The 20,177-nt window shown below is 46.3% G+C and overlaps 2 protein-coding genes across 2 annotated transcripts in view; both read right to left on the minus strand.

Annotated features, from left to right (window-relative positions):
* The window catches only part of tbcelb (tubulin folding cofactor E-like b), a 61,588-nt gene extending 50,155 nt beyond the window's left edge, over positions 1 to 11,433 (minus strand). Inside the window, exons 1-5 of the mRNA XM_038779529.1 lie at positions 11,265 to 11,433; positions 8,145 to 8,298; positions 6,904 to 7,043; positions 4,149 to 4,330; positions 254 to 510 (exon numbers count right to left, since the gene is read on the minus strand). Coding sequence (XP_038635457.1) covers positions 254 to 510; positions 4,149 to 4,330; positions 6,904 to 7,043; positions 8,145 to 8,277 — 712 coding nt within the window. The 5' untranslated portion in view covers positions 8,278 to 8,298; positions 11,265 to 11,433. The remainder of the gene's footprint in view (positions 1 to 253; positions 511 to 4,148; positions 4,331 to 6,903; positions 7,044 to 8,144; positions 8,299 to 11,264) is intronic.
* Positions 8,446 to 20,177, minus strand: part of grik4 (glutamate receptor, ionotropic, kainate 4) — a 229,077-nt gene continuing 217,345 nt past the window's right edge. The window contains exons 20-21 of the mRNA XM_038778816.1: positions 17,409 to 17,603; positions 8,446 to 8,459 (exon numbers count right to left, since the gene is read on the minus strand). Coding sequence (XP_038634744.1) covers positions 8,446 to 8,459; positions 17,409 to 17,603 — 209 coding nt within the window. The remainder of the gene's footprint in view (positions 8,460 to 17,408; positions 17,604 to 20,177) is intronic.

Genomic DNA, 20,177 nt, shown 5'->3' on the forward strand with positions numbered 1-20,177 from the left:
TAACACTGTTTTTATATCCACAGATGCTGCCAGACCCAAGTGTTCCCACTTGTTTTTGTTTCTAATTCAGATCTCCAGCACAGTACTGTGTTTGTATCTCAGGAAACCTTTAATCTAGATATATAATCATGTGTATGAGTCTGAATGTTCTCTGCATAACTACAAACGGTATTTAGAATTTAGCATATTTAGTTTGAAAATAGTATTTTGTATTCCAAGCATAGACATAAAATGATCCAATTACATGTCATACCTGAATTATGAAGATTAACTGATCGTAGGTTTTGGAAAAGTCGTGCCAGAGTTCCTTGAGAATCTGTGATGCTGATGAGGTTGTTGTTTGCCAGGATTAATGTGTCCAGACCTGGGAACATTTGTCCAAGTTTGTGCACCTCTGCCCAGTCAGTAATATTATTATCAGTGATATGTAGAAGTCGAAGTGATGGGTAGGAGCAGGGTGACAGTAATACTGCCCTGTAGTCATTAAAGCAAAGGAAGAGCTCCTCTAACCTGCATTAAAGGGACAAAGAGAAACAAGGGTGCAAGAAAGATCAAGAGTGAGAGCAAAATAGAAAAAAGAAACAGCAGAACAAAAGATAATAGGAGTGAACGGAAAAGGAAATAGACAAATGGAAACAATTAGTTTCATAAATACAAACGATGCAGGTTCAGAAATTAAAACCCTTTAAAATCAAAAATTTGAATAAACTAGTAAACCTAAAATTCCTTTTACACAATGATCGCTAAGTTCACATTTTGTGATCCATACTTGACATTTTTTACATACATGGGACATGTAAACATATAAACAAGAGGCACCAACAATTTCTATCTTGATTTGAATCGCAAACAAAATATTGTTAAGACAACATAATACAGGTATTTCAAACAGTAAACTAAAACCAAAAGGCTAGAGGTAGAATGAAGGAATGATTAGATTAGACTAAAGAGGGCTTTGTTGAGAATCCAGTGCTTTTGGGGACACAGAACATTTTTTCATTAAAGTAGGATTCTCCTCTGAAGTGTTGAACTGATTTTACAATACATTTTATACAATATCAGGAGTATGCATTCAAAAGATAAAGAATGAAATTGAACTGTTTATATTTACAGTACCAGGACAACTTAACGTTGTTGCAAAAGCACAGAATAATAAACTAACTATACAGAAATAAACTAACAGATTATAGTGAACTAAGAACAGAGTTAGAGTACAGGCTTATACCAAAAGTCCTTCATCATTCTACACTCTCAGGCATAAAGATACAGGGATCAGGCAACAATTTGAATTCCAAGCTGTCAATCAAACATTTATAAGTCACTGTTTGTATTTGCTTTCAAAATCTATGAAAAAAATCCCCAACCATCCATTCCCCTCCGCAGAGCTACAGAAATTAATTTTCTTCTTTGAGAAGTCCAGCTGAGGGGTTGCGGCTGCACTGCCTTACAAAGCAGCTAAATAAAAAGTTGACTGCACATGCTGCTATCTGACATCGCAATGCTTTCAAACACCTTGTACTTGTTACAGGAGTCATTTGTGGACTTCCTTGCAACATTGCAGAACGGGGAGCTCATTCATCTTCCTATTCAAGTTTGGTGCAGAGCAGGGAAAGACCAGGAAGAAAAGGGGAAAGAGCAAAATAAGAAATTCCTTAAAATGAAAGGCCAAAAAACAAATTTATTACAATTAACAGTCAGGAGAGTGGTTTTACACAGTAAAGTATTTAGTATTACTCAAAAACACTCAGTATAGACATTCAATAGCAAGCATGTTCACTATCCGGATGAGAGCTCAACAATATCTTGCTGTCAATAACAGTTAAGGAACTGACTGATGGAGATGCACGGGACTGATCTTGGTAGACCAGCTATCTGGCCTTCAATATGTCTAGAGAGGTAACTCACTCAATTAAAAGCACCAATAGTTTAAGCTGAAATAAGCAGCTGCCAACCTGAAATATCCAGGCAAATGTTCATCCTGGAGTTCAGTTACTAGTGGTGTACCGTAAGGATCTGTTTTGGGGTCACTGCTGTTTGTCATTTTTATAAATGACCTGGAAGAGGGTGTAGAAGGATGGGTTAGTAAATTTGCAGATGACACGAAGGTCGGTGGAGTTGTGGATAGTGCTGAAGGATGTTATAGGATATAGAGGGACATAGATAAGCTGCAGAGCTGGGCTGAGAGGTGGCAGATGGAGTTTAATGCGGAAAAGTGTGAGGTGGTTCACTTTGGAAGGAGTAACAGGAATGCAGAGTACTGGGCTAATGGCAAGATTCTTGGTAGTGTAGATGAACAGAGAGATCTCGGCATCCAGGTACATAAATCCCTGAAAGTTGCCACCCAGGTTAATAGGGCTGCTAAGAAGGCATATGGTGTGCTAGCCTTTATCAGCAGGGGGATTGAGTTTCGGAGCCACAAGGTCATGCTGCAGCTGTACATAACTCTGGTGCGGCCGCACCTGGAGTACTGCGTGCAGTTCTGGTCACCACATTATAGGAAGGATGTGGAAGCTTTGGAAAGGATTCAGAGGAGATTTACTAGGATGTTGTATGGTATGGAGGGAAGGTCTTACAAGGAAAGGCTCAGCGACGTGAGGTTGTTTTCGTTAGAGAGGAGAAGGCCGAGAGGTGACTTAATAGAGACATACAAGATAGTCAGAGGGTTAGATAGGATGGACAGTGAGAGTCTTTTTCCTCGGATGGTGATGACCAACACGAGGGGACATAGCTTTAAATTGAGGGGTGATAGATATAGGACAGATGTCAGAGGCAGTTTCTTTACTCAGAGAGTAGTAGGGATGTGGAACGCCCTGCCTGCAACAGTAGTAGACTCGCCAACTTTAAGGGCATTTAAGTGGTCACTGGATAGACATATGGATGAAAATGGAATAGTGTAGGTCAGATAGGCTTCAGATGGTTTCACAGATCAGTGCAACATCGAGGGCCGAAGGGCCCGTACTGCGCTGTAGTGTTCTATTGTAGCACAGGCCCATGTCCTACTCTACCATTAGCTGCTGCAAGATAGGGATTTTGGCATGCACCTAGTCAGTATTTATACACCTACACAGACTCAAATCAATGATGTTCCAGTGTCAGGGAAGAGATAAAAGAAAGCAGCAGGAAACTGGCAGTGAGCAAGCCTTGAGTGACTGCCTCTGTGGAGTTTGCACTTTCTCCCAGTGTCTGTGTGGGTTTCCTTCGGCTGCTCCGGTTTCATCCAACAATCCAAACATGTGCACATTAGGCAGGGTTATGGGAATCGGGCGGGGGAGTGGGCCTAGGTAGGGTGCTGTTTCAGAGGGCCAGTATAGACACGATGGGCTGAATGGCCTCCTTCTGCATTGTATAAATTATATTCTATGTCCAACGTTGAGTTGCTAGAGTAATGAATATTTATAATGTGTGGCTGCTTTCAAGATGCATTGGTGTATAGTTTATAAAATGCATTGAGCTGATAGAACAGAAGTATACTATTTTGAAGAATCTGTACAAAATAAAACACATCAAAGAGACAGCTGTGCACTTTGAGACATTGAAGTGGTATCTAGATATTCTTCAAACACTGACATCTAGAGGTGGAATATTGTACTTGTACTTCAAAAGAAAGCATGCTGCACAATTCAATAGCTCACATTTACCTAATGCCCAGAAGGCCATGAAGGGGCAGTCAGAAACCTCTGGGAAACACACGGGCCGGGCTGAGCAGGCGGGCACAAGAGAGACAGCCAGGTAGAGACAAATTTGGAAATGAGAGCACAATATTCAGGGTGGAGTGATGGGTGCAGGGCGTGGAGGGGGGGGGGGGGGGGGGGGGGGGGGACACAAAGCAGGGAAGGGGAAAACAGCTGGATAGAAAGGAGGATGCATAGGGAAACAGTTGTACACAGCGGAAATAAATTTATGTAAATACAAAGTTGAGCAAAGTGTTTGCTGGGTGTGAAACTACATTACGTGGCTGCAAGTGAATTGAAAATATCAAAAAGAGTAAAGATTGTGAGGATGGAGGGTCAGATAAGTTAGATATTTGGTTGGCAAAGAGGATTCTCAGTTAGAAACTGAAAAAGACCATAAAGGAGAGAAGGAATAGAAACAAATGGTTGAGAAAGGAAAGATTTAGGGAGGAACGTGCATTAGCTTCGAGTTCCTACCCTGGTAACTCCGGCAGCAAGATGTGAATAGTTTCCCATGAAACCTTGGTGTTGTTGAGGACGAGTCGCTGTATTTGGGAAAACGAAGCAGCACAAGTTGGATCTAAGCTGGCCTCAGTCAGAGGATTCGAGGTGAGGTTCAGAAAGGTCAGCTTGGCAAGATTCGATACGATTTTACTGATCTACGAAACACAAGAAAGGCAGAGTTGCAGAAGACTGTCAGAAACATGAAGTGGCCTGTGATAAACTAATTTCTGTCAAAATGTTGAACAAATTACCGAGCTAACAATGAAATGATAGAATCATAGAATTTGCAGTGTTGAAGGAGGCCATTCGGCCCATTGAGTCTACATCAGCCCTTGGAAAGAGCACCTTATTTAAGCCCACACCTCCACCCTATCCCCGTAACCCCACCTAACCTTTTTGGACACTAACACAATTTAGCATGGCCAATCCACCTAACATGCACATCTTTGGACTGTGGGAGGAAACCGGAGCACCCAGAGGAAACGTGTAGATACCGCACAGCTTCAAGCTGATAAAGCTTCAATCACCTCTTCTTTGCCATAGCTGCCTACCACAATGGGTAGAAACATTCAGAAATTTGGATTGCATTGCAAATTGGGATTTCAGTACAATAGCGTGTTATTGACTGTAACCTGCTTTGGATAGATGTATTTTGGAAAGCGTTTCATACATTTTTTTCCACAAATAGATGTCCAATCCAAAATCAACACTGTAGATCAATGACTTTCTGTTAATGCTCCACTGTCCCACTTTACAAGTTTCTTGCTAGTACCTTCCTAATCTCAATTCCTGCTATGTTTTCAATCTGATGCCAATTCTTTTAAAGCCTTGACATCTTATCACAATTGAGCTTCATGTCCATTTCTCCACTTCACTCCTGTATTGGCCAAAGTCACCAGCAGTATCCTCATGATTTTCATAGATCACACTTAGTTGGACTTTAGGCATTAGTCTATAATGCGGGCCAGTGTTAAATGTATTATTGAAATCCAGCTGGTTAGGACAAACTACCTCCCACATCTATTAGGTCTATCGTCTCCAAAGAAATCTTGTAAATTAATCAAATCAAGTACAACCCCCACTCGTGAAACCATGTCAGCCACATCATATTAGCTCATATCCCACTGAAGCACTTTCTTGAGGTAAGGATTAAAAGGTCAATAATTTGATGATTGATACGTCACAATCATAGAATGGTTACAGCACAAGAAGTGCCATTTGGTCTATTGTGTCTGGGTTGGCTCTCTGCGAAGCCAACTCTGTTACCCTGGATAAAAGCAAATTACTGCGGATGCTGGAGTCTGAAACCAAAAGAGAAAATGCTGGAAACTCTCAGCAGGTCTGACAGCATCTGTAGGGTGAGAAGAGAGCTAACGTTTCGAGTCCAGATGACCCTATGCCCTTTCCCCCTAGCTCTGTTAGTTCCCCAATGGCCAAGATACTGAACCACATACAACGTTTTAAAAAAAGTTTTAAGACTGTGCAGAAAGATCAATTTGTTCTAGGAGTGATAATATAACAAATAGGGCTCGGTTATTTTAGAAACAAAACTTTTATTATAAAAAAAACAGAAAACAATATTTAAACTTTTATTTCACACTAACAGATTCAATGCAGATTCTTAACCTTAACACTAGTTAGTTCCAACTAAACATCACTTTTCATGAAAATACAGCTCTCGTTCCACTTAGACATTCAGAGCCAAGGCACCACTTGTATTTAGGAAGCAATCTTTTTTCTGTTAGGAACATTTGGTCAGAACCCTTTTCCAAAGCTTTCTCCTTGTGACCTCTCTGATACTGCTTCCATCCTTTCCTGTGTAACAGATTTAATGACCTGCTCATATCCTTCTCTATACCAAATAAGTACTCGTCTCCAAGCTCCACGCAGCCCTTCAAACAAAATCCTCCTCTGGAATGTCCAGGGTGGAACAGACTGTAATTGGGCTGTGTTATAACCTACATGGAACTCATCTAGCTGGAGATGATTGTTCCCTCGTGCTGATTGGGCTGTGAGTATAACAGGTCAGCTGCTGCAGCAGTTGACAGAAAAGAGTAAGGATCCTGAGATGTGTAACTGAGTCTTGTGCAGATACTGCTGTTATGCTGAATAAATGTATTTCTTATGAACTCTTCGGACTCCCCCGTTGCCGTTTACTTCAGGCTGCTTGATTGCCCACTCCCATTTACACAAAAGACCAGAACTAAGCCATTCATGTGCACGTAGCCTTCCATCGATAGATGATTAGGTTATCAGACTGTTAAGATAATGGCTGGTCATGTAGGATTGTCCCGAAAGGCAATGGATTTCCCATGAATACTGTATGCATTCAGAAAATCCCTAAAGTGCAGAAGGAGGCCATTCGACCAATCGAGTCTACATCAACCCTTTGACAGAGCACCCTACCTAGGCCCTCACCCTATCCTCATAACCCAGTACCCGACCTAACCTTTTGGACACTAAGGGACATGGGGGACTTCAATATGCAGGTGGACTGGGAAAACCAGGTTGATCGTGGATCCCAAGAAAAGGAATTTGTGGAATGTCTAAGAGATTTTTTTTGGAGTAGCTTGTGACAGAGTCTACTAGGGAACAGGCAATTCTGGATTTGGTGATGTGTAATGATGCAGACTTGATTAGGGAACTTAAGGTGAAAGAATTTACGCAGCAGTTTGAGAGGAAGAAGCTGAAATCAGATGTAACGGTATTACAATTATAACCTATTTACCTCGTACCAGTCTTGTAGATTGTTATCAGACAGGTCAAGTTCAGAGACATGCGAGCAGAAGGCAGCAATATCACTTTCCTTTCCAGCGGTGGTAATTCCACAACTATCCAGCACAAGAATAGTTGGGAGATTCAGACGTGCTGAAGGAAATGAAATAAATAAATACATTTGGATTAATTCTGAACAGAAACAAACGCAAGTAACTATTTGTAACAGATTAGTGAAATGATACACCTATCCTTATTTGCTACCTGTGTGGGAAAGCAATGAATGGGAAAGTAAAGAAACCGGAAGGTTTTACTGGTCTTCAAATGTTAGCAGAAGCTGCCTGCAAGGGTACGACCTGTAGCATGTAATCAAGGCGGCAAATGAAATGCTACCATTATTACAAAAGAAGTTGAAAAAGGAAGGATGTCACGCTCCAGCTATACAGGGCATTGGCGATATTACATCTCCAATGCTGTGTGCAGTTTTGGTCTCCTTATTTAAGAAAGGATACACGTGCATTTGAGGTAGTTCAGGGAGGTTTACTAGATTGATAGCTGGAATGTCTTATGTGGATAGGTTAGACTGGCTGGGCTTGTTCCCATGACAGTTTAGAAGAGTGAGGAGTGAATTGATTGATGTATACAATATTCTGAATGGTATTGACATGGTTGAAAGGATGCTTCCTCTGACTCCAGAACTAGGGGCACTGTTTTAAAATGAGGGGCTGCCCTTATAGGACAGAGATGAGGAGAATTTTCTTCTCTCAGGAGGGTTGTGCAACATTGGAACTGTCGCTTTAGAAGGAAATGGAAGTGGGATCACTGAATATTTGCACGGTAGAGCTAGATTGATTTGTGTTAGGCAAGGGAATCAAAGATTAATCGGGGATAATAGAAGAATGTGGAACACAAACAGTAAGAAGTCTTACAACACCAGGTTAAAGTCCAACAGGTTTGTTTCAAACACGAGCTTTCGGAGCACGGCTCCTTCTTCGGGTGATTCACCCGAAGAAGGAGCCGTGCTCCGAAAGCTCGTGTTTGAAACAAACCTGTTGGACTTTAACCTGGTGTTGTAAGACTTCTTACTGTGCTCACCCCAGTCCAACGCCGGCATCTCCACATCATGAACACAAACAGGTCAGCCATGATCTTACTGAAAAGCAGAACAGGCTCAATGGGCTGAATGGCTTACTCCAACTCGTATGTAGGCACCTGAGATGGTGAGTTTGAGAGCATGTATTGAGTCTCACTTACATTTCAAGGGTGAGCCCTGTGGCCCTCCAGAGATGTGGATGCCAATGCCCATTCCTCGTCGATAAGGGAAGTTTTCTGGGCTGTATTTCTCACAAATAACCTCAACAAAACTACGTCCACGCGTATGACTCATCTTCAAAATGGTAACAGTAATCTGTAGATTGTAATGACACAAGAGATTCTGTTAACTATATCTCTATCCAAATTAATGAGCTCGAGTCCAAAATACCAATTTAATATTTGAAATGCTAAATGTTTATCATATCTGTAAGCTGCATCTATCGACTTAAAATGTTCAAGGTCATGCAATCTGCCCTATAGACGCAAAGGCATTAAATTAGAGATTAAGCACAGAATTTCTAACCATTATCTACACAGTAGGGAACCTTAGCCATAATGCTGATTGTGCTTTCTCTTTCACACTGTACGATTCTGTGATAAAAGCAATTGGGTGTCACTGGATACATTTTCATTTGACCGTGCATTTTAAATGGGGACTTTTTACAGTTTCAAACAAGCATTATAAATTAGTCATTTATTCCACTGTATGCAAGTAGAAAAAAAATGAAACTATTAACTGCAGTCAGCCCACTTGCATTAGCAATATTTTTAGCCTAAATTATTGAAGGAATTGTTTTCTGTGAAAATGAATATTTAAATAATTATCCTATAATAGGATACCATTTTAAAATAAATTTGGAGTACCCAATTTATTTTTTCCAATTAAGGGGCAAATTAGCATGACCAATCCACCTATCCTGCACATCTTTGGGTTGTGGGGCTGAGACCCACGCAGACACGGGGAGAATGTGCAAACTCCACACGGGCAGTGACCCGGGGCCGGGATCAAACCCAGGTCCTCAGCGCCGTAGGCAGCAGTGCTAACCATTGCGACACCGTGCTGTCCATAGTAGGATATCTTCTAATGCTCAAAATATTTATAAACTTTCAATGGAAGCATTTGCATTACAATAAAATGTGTGCAACTATTAGCTTGGAGAACCAAAATGGTCTCGAACATAATCAGATGCTACCAAAAGCAGATGCAACTGAGTTCTGACAGGGGAGGCGAAAGATCGCAAATGAAGTGACCAGAGATGAGTTACCCTATTTCCAAGAGCAGGGAACATACAACCAGACAAACCCAGAGCTTTCAACATTGGGGCAATGTTAGGAATGACATTTAGAACGGTGGACGATAGAAAACTTAAAATTGCTGAGGAAACACATTGTCACCATCTGAAACACAATAGACACCATAATCTATCTGGGAAGATATTGCTCCAAATTTTTAAATGTACAACTGCTACTTCTGCGACAATGAGGGATCCGCACCTAGTTCAGCTTTTTAGAGAAAAATAATTTGCATTTAACACTTCATGTTACACAGAATTACATAGCATAAACTACACAAAACAGGTCATGTTGGCTATTATGCTGCGCTTGAGCCTCCTCCCATCTTTCCTCCTCTACCAACATAACCATATACTCCCTCATGGATTTATCTAACTTCCCTTAATCGTCATCCATACTATTCCCTTCGACCACTCTCTGCGGTAGTAAGTTCCAAATCCTCACTACTCGTCAGATGAAGAAGCTTCTCCTGAATTCACTGATGTTCGAGCAAGGTGAAGGCCTTTCAGCCCCTCGGGCCTGCTTCACCATTTAATATCATAGCTGATCTCAAACCTCAAATCTGCTTCCTGCCTACCCCGATAACCTATCATCCCCTTGTTCACCAAGCATCCATCCACCTGTGCCTTAAAAGTATTCAAGGATTCTGCTCCCACAGCCTTTTCAGGAAGAGAGTTCCAAAGAATCTCCAGCTCAGTGAAAATATTTCACCTCAACTCAGTTTTAAATCGCATTCCAAGCATTGTCTGGCATCTCTGACTTTGTCTATATAAATGTTTCTGGAACATACCTCGCCATTCACCTGAGGAAGGAGCTGCGCTCCGAAAGCTCGTGTTTGAAACAAACCTGTTGGACTTTAACCTGGTGTTGTAAGACTTCTTACTGTGCTCACCCCAACGCCAGCAACTCTACATCAGTTTTAAATGGGTGACCCCTTATTTTTTAAACAGTGTTCCTAGTTCTAGATTCTCGCACAAGAGGGAACATCCTCGCCACATCCACCATGTCAATACCCCTCAGGATCTTGTAAGTTTCAATCAAGCCACCTTATTCTGTCAAACTCCAGCAGATAGAAGCCTAGCCTACCAACACTTTCCTCATTAGTCAACCCACCCATTCTGGGTATTAATCTAGTAAGCCTTCTCTGAACTGCTTCCAATGCATTTACATCCTTTCTTAAATAAGGTGACCAATACTGTACAAGTGCTCTACATGTAGTTTCGCTAGTGCTCTGTACAACTGAAGCATAACCTCCTCCTTGTATTCAATTTCCCTCATAAATGATAATTCTATTAGTTTTGCCGATTACCTGCTGTACCTGCATACTAGCCCTTTTGTGATTCATGAACTAGAACACCCAGATCCCCCTCCACCTCAGAACTCTGCAATCCCTCATTATTTAATGCTTCCCCCCGCCTCCCAAAATTCTGTTACAGGTTAGGAAGACAGTTGGTCCATCATGTCTGCACCAGCTCTCCAAACAAACATCACTTTGTGCCATTCCCCATTGTTTCAATTGAATCTGCCTCCATCACACATCCAGGCCGTGCAATCCCGACCAGAACCTCTGGCTGCGTGAAAGTTTTTTCTCATCACATTTGCATCTTTTGCAAATCACTTTAAATCTGTGCCCTCTTGTTCCCAATCCTTTTACAAGCTGGAACAATTTCTCCTGATCTACTCTCTAACCCCCTCATGATTTTCAACATCTCTAACAAATCCTCTCAGCCTTCTTCTCTTCAAGACAAACACTCCCAACCTCTCCAATCTATCCTTATAACTGAAGCTTCTCATCCCTGGAACCATCCTTGTGAACCTCTTACCCACTCTCTCCAATGTGTTCACATCCTTCCTGTAGCGTGGCCTCCAGAACTGTACACAACATTCCAGCTGAGGTCTAACTAGTGTCAGCAGAACCTCCTTCTACTCTACGACCCTATTAATAAAATCCAGTATATGATATTTTTTATTAACTGCTTTACAAACCTTCCTGTTGTTTGGAGCTGGGCAAGATTCAAGGTGCACCTTCACTCCACTGCTGACAAGAGTGGTCAGTGTTGCAATCTGCGATGTGGTAGGTGCAGGTATAGATACATCTTTGGTGATAATCAGGTCAAGGTGATGCCAATGGCTATGATACCATTTGGCGATGTTTGCCCTGAAAAAAAGTATTGGTGATGCAGAGCTCATTCGTGGCAAAGTCAAGAAGCCTTTGTCCCTGATTTTGCCCTCCCCATGATGACCAAGGTACACTGATCATAAACCTCTATCCAACCCAACACACAGTGCATGAATAACTTCTCATCATTTTGGAATGTGACTCAGAATGGCCATCATAGACTAGGTGTTTGTCTGACAAGTTGGCATTCAAGGTTAGTGTACGAGTACATATGATGTTAACTGTGCAAGGAAAACGACTTCCGGTGGCGGCGATGACGTAGGGAGCCGCACATTTGGGAGCTCCCGTTTCAGACGGACTTTTCGGCTCTTTTTAGAGCCCAAAACGGAAATTTTTTCAACGTCTCCCGGTGGGAGAAGGTGTGCTGATCGACTTTCTCCGCAGTTCATGACTCAAACTCGGAGTGAAAAGGGGGAAAAAATGGCAGCAGCTCCCCAAAACGGGGGAAGGAATCCAAGATGGCGGCCGGCGGAGCTCCAGAGGAGTGGAAGCAGTGGGCCCAGGAGCAACAAGCTGCTCTCCTGCGCTGTTTTGCAGATTTCAAGGCTGAGGTACTGAGCTCTCTGCAGGAAACGAACAAAAGGCTCTCGGAGATTCAGACGACCCAGGGTGCTGCCATCAAGGCATTGCAGACGCAGGCCACTGAACGAGAGGAGGCGGCCGTGGTCCTCGTGAGTAAGGTGGAGGGGCACGAGGCACTCCACAAGAAGTGGCAGGACCGCTTCGAGGAGCTTGATCACCGTATGAGGCAAAAAAATCTGCGGATCTTGGGCCTTGCGGAGGGGCTGGAGGGGTCGGACCTGACAACCTATGTGGCTATAATGCTGAACTAGCTAGTGGGGGCCGGGTCTTTCCATCTGCCCCTGGAGCTGGAGGGAGCACACAGAGTACTGGCCAGGAGGCCTAAGGAGAATGAACCCCCGCGTGCGGTGCTGGTGAGGTTCCACCGGTTCAGTGATCGGGAGTGTGCGCTGCGCTGGGCCAAGAAGGTAGTACGGATCTACCAGGATTGGAGTGCGGAGGTGGATAAGCAGCGGTCCGGATTTAATCAGACGAAAGAGGTGCTTTACAAGAAGAAGATAAAGTTCGGAATGTTGCAGCCTGCGCGCCTGTGGGTAACTTATTCGGACCGGCATTATTATTTCGATTCCCCGGAGGAGGCGTGGGCCTTCGTGCGGAAGGAGAAACTGGACTTGAACTAGGGGTTGAGGGGTCGGTTGTAATACTTTATTGCTGGTTTCTGCTGTTGCTGTGTCCCTTTTTTTTCTGTACTTTTGCAATTTTGATATGGTTATTTATGGGGGTGTTGTTCTGTTTTTTTTGCTGTGGGGCATTGTTTGAGTTGTGTATCTTGCGGGGAGGGTCGGGGGGTTTGTTGTATTCTATGTCGGGTTGGGGGTATGGAGTGGGGCTGTTATTTGGGAGCTGCGTCAGAAAGGTGTGGTGGGGCAGTGCGAAAGCGCAGGCTTTCCTCTGGTTTCCCGCGCTGCGGGGCTGGGGGGTGAAGACGATGGCGGGACCTTAACTGGTTCTTCCCCGCGCTGGAGCGGTGCCTGGAGGAGGGATAGGATGGGGGATAATCCCACTTTGGGAGGGGTCGGCTTTTTGGCGGGAGTTTCCGGGGTCAGCAGAAGTTAGCTGACCCACGGAAGTACAATGGAAGACGGTTCGCGGCTAGGAGGGTTTGGCAGGGTCAGGAAGGAGCTGGTGGGGGCCGGGGGGACAGAGGTGAGGTATTGTCGCTGTGGGGACTGGGTCGGGCGGGGGGTGCTGGCCTGGGGCGGGCAATCAATGGGCTATGGCTAGTCGACGGGGGAGGGGGGCGGGACGCCCTCTGATCCTCACCTGGAATGCGAGAGGATTGAATGGGCCGGTGAAGCGGTCGAGGGTACTTGCTCATCTGAGGGGGCTAAAGGCAGATGTGGCAATGCTTCAGGAGACCCACCTGAAGGTGGCGGACCTGGTCCGTCTGAGGAAGGGGTGGGAGGGGCAGGTTTTCCACTCTGGGTTGGATGTGAAGAACCGGGGAGTGGCGATTTTGGTGGGGAAAAATGTGTCGTTTGAGGGATCGGAGGTGGTGGCGGATAAGGGGGGTAGGTATGTTATGGTTAGGGGCAGGCTACAAGGAGAGAAGGTGGTACTTGCTACTGGGTATGCCCCAAATTGGGACGATGCGGGCTTTATGAGGCGTATGTTGGGACGGGTCCCGGATCTAGAGGCAGGAGGTCCGATCATGGGGGGGGGGACGGACGGACTTCAATACGGTGTTGGATCCTTCACTGGATCGGTCCAGCTCTAGGACGAGTAGGAGGCCGGCGGCGGCCAAGGTACTGAGAGGGTTTATGGACCAGATGGGTGGGGTGGATCCATGGAGGTTTGTGAGGCCGAGGGCACGGAAGTACTCTTTCTTCTCCCACGTACATGGGGTCTACTCTCGGATAGACTTTTTCGTGGTGAGTAGGGGACTGATTCCGAGAGTGGAGGAGGCCGAGTATTCGGCCATTGCAACCTCCGACCACGCTCCGCAATGGATGGAGTTGGAGATGGGGGAGGTGCGGGACCAGCGCCCGTTGTGGCGGTTGGATGTGGGGTTGTTGGCGGAGGAGGAGGTGTGTAGGAGGGTCCGGGCAAGTATTGAGGGGTACCTCGAGGTGAATGATACGGGGGAGGTTCAGGTGGGGGTGGTCTGGGAAGCCCTGAAGGCAGTGATTCGTGGGGAGCTGATATCCATCCGGGCACACAGGGAGAGGAGCGAGAGGAGTGAGAGGGATAGATTGGTGGGAAAGATGCTGGAGGTAGACAGGAGGTACGCAGAGGCACCAGAGGAGGGACTGTTGGGGGAGAGGCGCAGCCTGCAGGCTAAATTTGATTTGCTGACCACTAGAAAGGCGGAGGCACAGTGGAGGAAGGCACAAGGGGCAGTGTACGAACATGGTGAAAAGGCGAGTAGGATGCTGGCTCATCAGCTCCGTAAGCGGGATGCGGCTAAGGAAATTGCTGGAGTGAGAGACAAGAGTGGGAATGTGGTGCGGAAGGGGGTAGAGGTGAATGAGGTCTTCAAGGACTTTTACGGGGAACTGTACCGGTCGGAGCCAACGGTGGAGAGGAGGGGAATGGAAAGGTATCTCGATGGGCTATCTTTCCCGAAGGTGCAGGAGGAGCAAGTGGAGGGGTTCGGGGCACCGATTCAGCTGGAGGAGCTAGTTAAGGGGATCGGGCAGATGCAGTCAGGGAAGGCACCGGGGCTGGATGGGTTCCCGGTGGAATTTTATAAAAAGTTTGTGGACCTAGTGGGCCCCTTGCTGGTGCGGACACTTAATGAAGCGTGGGAAGGGGGGACTTTGCCCCCGACAATGTCGCGGGTGCTGATCTCGTTAATCTTAAAGAGGGACAAGGACCCCCAGCAGTGTGGTTCATACAGGCCCATATCTCTCCTTAATGTGGATGCCAAGGTGCTGGCAAAAATCCTGACCACCAGGATAGAGGACTGTGTGCCAGGGGTTGTACACGAGGACCAGACAGGGTTTGTGAAGGGAAGGCAGCTGAACACGAATGTGCGGAGATTGTTGAATGTCATCATGATGCCGGCGATTGAGGGGGAGGCAGAGATAGTGGTGGCGCTGGATGTGGAGAAGGCCTTCGATAGAGTGGAGTGGGGGTACTTATGGGAGATGTTGGGGAGGTTTGGATTTGGTGAAGGGTTTATTAGATGGGTGAGGCTGCTAGACGAGGCCCCGATGGCGTGCGTGGCCACGAATGGGAGGAGGTCAGAGTACTTCCAGCTTTACCGAGGGACCAGGCAGGGTTGCCCCGTCCCCCTTGTTGTTTGCATTGGCAATCGAGCCGCTGGCAATGAGGGATTCAGGGAGGTGGAGAGGTTTGGTGCGAGGTGGGGAGGAACATAGGGTGTCGTTGTATGCCGATGACCTGTTACTGTATGTGGCGGACCCGGTGGGAGGGATGCCGGGGGTGATGGAGCTGCTAGCTGAGTTTGGGACCTTTTCAGGTTATAAACTAAATTTAGGCAAGAGTGAGGTGTTTGTGGTGCACCCTGGAGACCAGGAGGAAGGAATTGGTAGGCTCCCGCTTAGGCGGGCAGGGGAGAGTTTTAGGTCCCTGGGGGTACAGGTGGCCAGGGACTGGGGGACTCTTCACAAGCATAATTTCACCAGGCTTGTGGATCAGATGGAGGAGGAGTTCAAGAGGTGGGACATGCTGCCATTGTCGTTGGCGGGGAGGGTGCAGTCCGTCAAAATGACGGTGCTTCCGAGGTTCTTGTTCCTCTTTCAGTGCCTGCCCATCTTCATCCCCAGGGCCTTCTTTAGGAGAGTGACTAGCAGTATCTTGAGCTTTGTGTGGGCACATGGGACTCCGAGAGTGAAGAGGGTGTTCCTGGAGCGAGGGAGGGATAGAGGTGGGCTGGCGCTGCCCAACCTTTTGGGGTACTATTGGGCGGCCAATGTGTCAATGGTGCGTAAATGGGTGTTAGAGGGGGGGAGGGGCGGCGTGGAAAAGAATAGAGATGGCGTCATGTAGAGGTACGAGCCTGGGTGCCATGGTAACGGCGCCGTTGCCGCTCTCCCCTAAGAGGTATACCACGAGCCCGGTGGTGGCGGCGACCCTAAGAATCTGGGGACAGTGGAGATGGCATCGGGGGGAAACAGGGGGCTCGATGGAGGCTCCATTGGGTGGCAATCATCGGTTCATCCCGGGGAACAATGATGGGGGATTTAGGGGGTGGCAAAGGGTGGGCATCAGTAAATTGAGGGACCTGTTTATTGGCGGGAGGTTTGCGGGCCTGGGGGAACTGGAAGATAAATTTGGGCTTCCCCAAGGGAACATGTTTAGATACTTGCAGGTAAAGGCGTTTGCTAGGCGACAGGTAGAGGGATTCCCTTTGCTGCCCTCGCGGGGGACGATGGACAGAGTGCTTTCGGGGGTGTGGGTCGGAGAGGGGAAGGTGTGTGACATCTATAAGGTAATGCAGGAGGTGGAGGAGTCGTCAGTGGAGGAGCTGAAGGGTAAATGGGAGGGGGAACTTAGGGAGCAGATAGAGGATGGGACTTAGGCAGAGGCCTTGGAGAGAGTCAACTCTTCCTCTTCATGTGCGAGGCTTAGTCTCATCCAATTTAAGGTGCTGCACCGGGCCCACATGTCCGGGACTAGGATGAGTAGGTTCTTTGGGGGTGAGGACAGGTGCACCAGATGTTCGGGGAGTCCAGCGAATCATGCCCATATGTTCTGGGCATGCCCAGCACTGGAAGAATTCTGGAAGGGGGTGGCGGGGACGGTGTCGAGGGTGGTTGGATCCAGGGTCAAACCAGGGTGGAGACTCGCGATTTTCGGAGTTGCGGTAGAGCCGGGAGTGCAGGAGGCGAAAGAGGCCGGTGTCCTGGCCTTTGCGTCCCTAGTAGCCCGGCGGAGGATCTTGCTGCAGTGGAAGGATGCGAGGCCCCCAAGTGTGGAGACCTGGGTCAATGACATGGCGGGATTTATAAAGTTGGATAGGGTAAAATTTGTCCTGAGAGGATCAGTACAAGGGTTCTATAAACGGTGGCAGCCTTTTCTGGACTTCCTGGCTCAAAGATAGGTATCTTGGTCAATAGCAGCAGCAACCCCGGGGGCGGGGGGGGGCCTTACTATAGTTTCAATTTTTTTTTCGTTACGGTTATGTAACTCAACATTGTGTTAATTTAAGTTGTTAATATGTTGGGTTGTTCATTGAGGAGGGGCGAAGGTTCATGATTGTTGTCATTATTGTTATTGTTGGTATTTTAGTATGGTTTGATGTTGTTGTATAAGTTCTAAATTTTTCAATAAAAATTATTTTTTTAAAAACTGTGCAAGGAAAACAAAGGTAGTTTATGGGAATTAGATTTGTATTGGTAAACCTCAGAAATAAGGTATAGTTTGAAGTGTGTTAAATTTAATGTTTCTGTGGCAAAACCTACAGTTATATTCTTGCTGGACAAAGGTGTTTGTTGTGAAAGTTGGTTCCGTTCCAACTGTCTCTTTATTGTGCTTAGAAAGGACTATGACGTTGCTGCTTAGCAACAGGAGGACACTTTCCTGAGGGAAGGACTTTCCTTTGTTCTTAGTTTTTGCCAGAGCTCTTAACTCTACAAGAAAGACTGGACAGGACAGTCCTAAAGTACAAGTTACAGCCCAGATAACCAGGGAATTGAGACAGAAAAAGTTTAAAAATTAAAAAAATAAATATAAGACTACCCAATTATTTTTTTTCCAATTAAGAGGCAATTTAGCGTGGCCAATTCACCTACCCCGCACATTTGGGATTGTGGGGGTGAAACCCACGCAGACACAGGGAGAATGTGCAAACTCCACATGGACAGTGATCCAGAGCCGGGGTCGGGCTGGGTCTTTGGCACCGTGAGGCAGCAGTGCTAACCACTGCCCCACCGTGCCATCCGAAAGAGTTTAAGAAATGAAGTGAACAAAGATCAAGGTGTTGTTCAGTTTTTTCTCTATTTTTTTTTAATTAACATGTATATTTACAGGTTTACTCTTCCTTCAATTCTTCTAAGTGTTCACAGTTAAGAGACAAATGCAGTAATCAGATTTAAAGTGGGACCACAGCCTTCAAAGGTAAAATAAACATCTAATACTATTTTAATATAGTCTGGGAATGACGAGTTAAAGCAATTATGAGTAGTTTGCACAGCAGAGTAAAAACAAAGAAATCCTAAACGTATACAAAATCCTGGACTGGATTCGCTGTTAAAAGTGGAGCAGAGGCTTTGTTTAAAAGTGTTATTTGTAAAACCTATTATGGATTTCAGAATGCAAAGCACTAACAGAGAGACAATTTTAAAGTGTGTTTTTGGGAGTGGCTTTTGGAAATTCGCACGATAACCCTGGAAAGTGGGGGGGGGGGGGCATGGGGATTCTGGAAAGGCATCCACAAATATTCACCTGGGGTCCAGAGAGAAGGGTATATTTCCCACTGGTGTTCTTAAAAGGGGCTGTGTTAATGAGACCATTCTTGATTAATAAGGGGATCAGGGGTTATGGGGCGAAGGCAGGAGAATGGGGATGAGAAAAATATCAGCCATGGTTGAATGGCGGAGCAGACCCGATGGGCCAAGTGGTCTAATTTTGCTCCTATGTCTTAGGGTCGTAAGATGTGCTTTGTAAATAGTTGAGGGCTTGAAAGTAATGCAGTCGGGTAAAGCTCCAAGGCTGCACGGGTATCCGGTGGAATTCTATAAGAAGTTCTCGGGGATTTTAGGGTCGTTGCTGGTCAAGGTTTTCAATGAGGCAAGGGATAGAAGGGTGCTGCCTCTGACGATGTCACAGACCACTTTCGTTGATATTGAAGCGGGACAAGAACCCTGAGCTATGCGGGTCATATAGGCCGATCTCCCTGCTTAATGTGGACGCCAAGTTGCTGGCCAAAATTTTGGCCCGGTTGTGTGCCGGAGGTGATTACGGAGGATCAAACCGGGTTTGTCAAGGACAGGCAGTTGGTGGCCAATATAAGAAGGCTGCTCAATGTGATTATGATGCCCCTGGAGAGTAGGGAGGTTGAAGTAGTTGTGGCAATGAATGCAGAAAAGGCGTTCGACCGTGTGGAGTGGGACTATTTATGGGAGGTGCTGGGACGATTTGGGTTTTGTAGGGGCTTTATCGACTGGGTCAGGCTGTTGCACCAGCTACTGTAAGGACAAATAGGATGACCTCAGACTATTTTAGACTGTACCGGGGTACAAGACAGGGACAAGACCTCTCCCCACTGCTGTTGCATTAGCCATAGAGTCACTGGCAATTGCTCTGAGAGCTTCAAGGGGCTGGTTCTGGGGGGGTGGAACATGTACGCGGACGACCTGCTCTTATATCAGATCCAGGGGCAGGAATGGGTGAAATTATGGAGATTTTGGGAGAATTTAGCCAGTTTTCAGGGTATAAACTGAATATGACGAAGAGTGAGATGTTTGTAGTCCAGGTGAGGGGTCAGGAGGGTCGGCTGAGGGAGCTGCAATTTAGGTTAGTAGGGGACAGTTTCAGGCACTTAGGGATACAAGTGGCGCACGACTGGGGCCGGTTACACAAGTTGAAGCTGTCCCGGTTGGTTGAACAGATGAAGGGCGAGTTTCGGAAATGGGATGCGCTCCCGCTGTCGTTGGCTGGGAGAGTGCAGACGGTCAAAATGACGATCCTACCGAGATTTATATTCATATTTCAGTGCCTCCCAATTTTCATCCCGCGGTTCTTTTTTAAGAGGGTTAATAAAATCATCCTGGGCTTTGTGTGGGCGGGTAAGTCCCCGTGAGTGAAGAAGGTGATGCTCAAGCGGAATCGGAAGAAGGAGAGGCTTGCCCTACCAAATTTCAGTAATTATTACTGGTGATAAGGAAGTGGATGGTGGGGGGCAGGGTCAGTTTGGGAACGGATGGAGGCAGCTTCATGTAGGGGCACCAGCTTGGGGGCGTTGATAAAGGCACCTCTGCCGTTCCTGCCGGCGAGGTACTCCACCAGCCCCCTGGTGGTGGCGGCCTTGAGGATCTGGGATCAGTGGAGGAGGTAAGTTGGAGCAGTGGGAGTTTGGTCTCCATTATGTGACAATCACCGATTTGCCCCGTGGAGCTTGGATGGGGAGGGTGGAGTATGGCGAAGGGCGGGAATTGAGAGGATGGAGGACCTGTTCTTGGAGGGGAGATTCCCTAGCTTGAGGGCGCTGGAGGAGATGTTTGGGTTGGCAA

This window comes from Scyliorhinus canicula, chromosome 19 (assembly GCF_902713615.1).
Source record: "Scyliorhinus canicula chromosome 19, sScyCan1.1, whole genome shotgun sequence".
Lineage (NCBI taxonomy): Eukaryota > Metazoa > Chordata > Chondrichthyes > Carcharhiniformes > Scyliorhinidae > Scyliorhinus > Scyliorhinus canicula.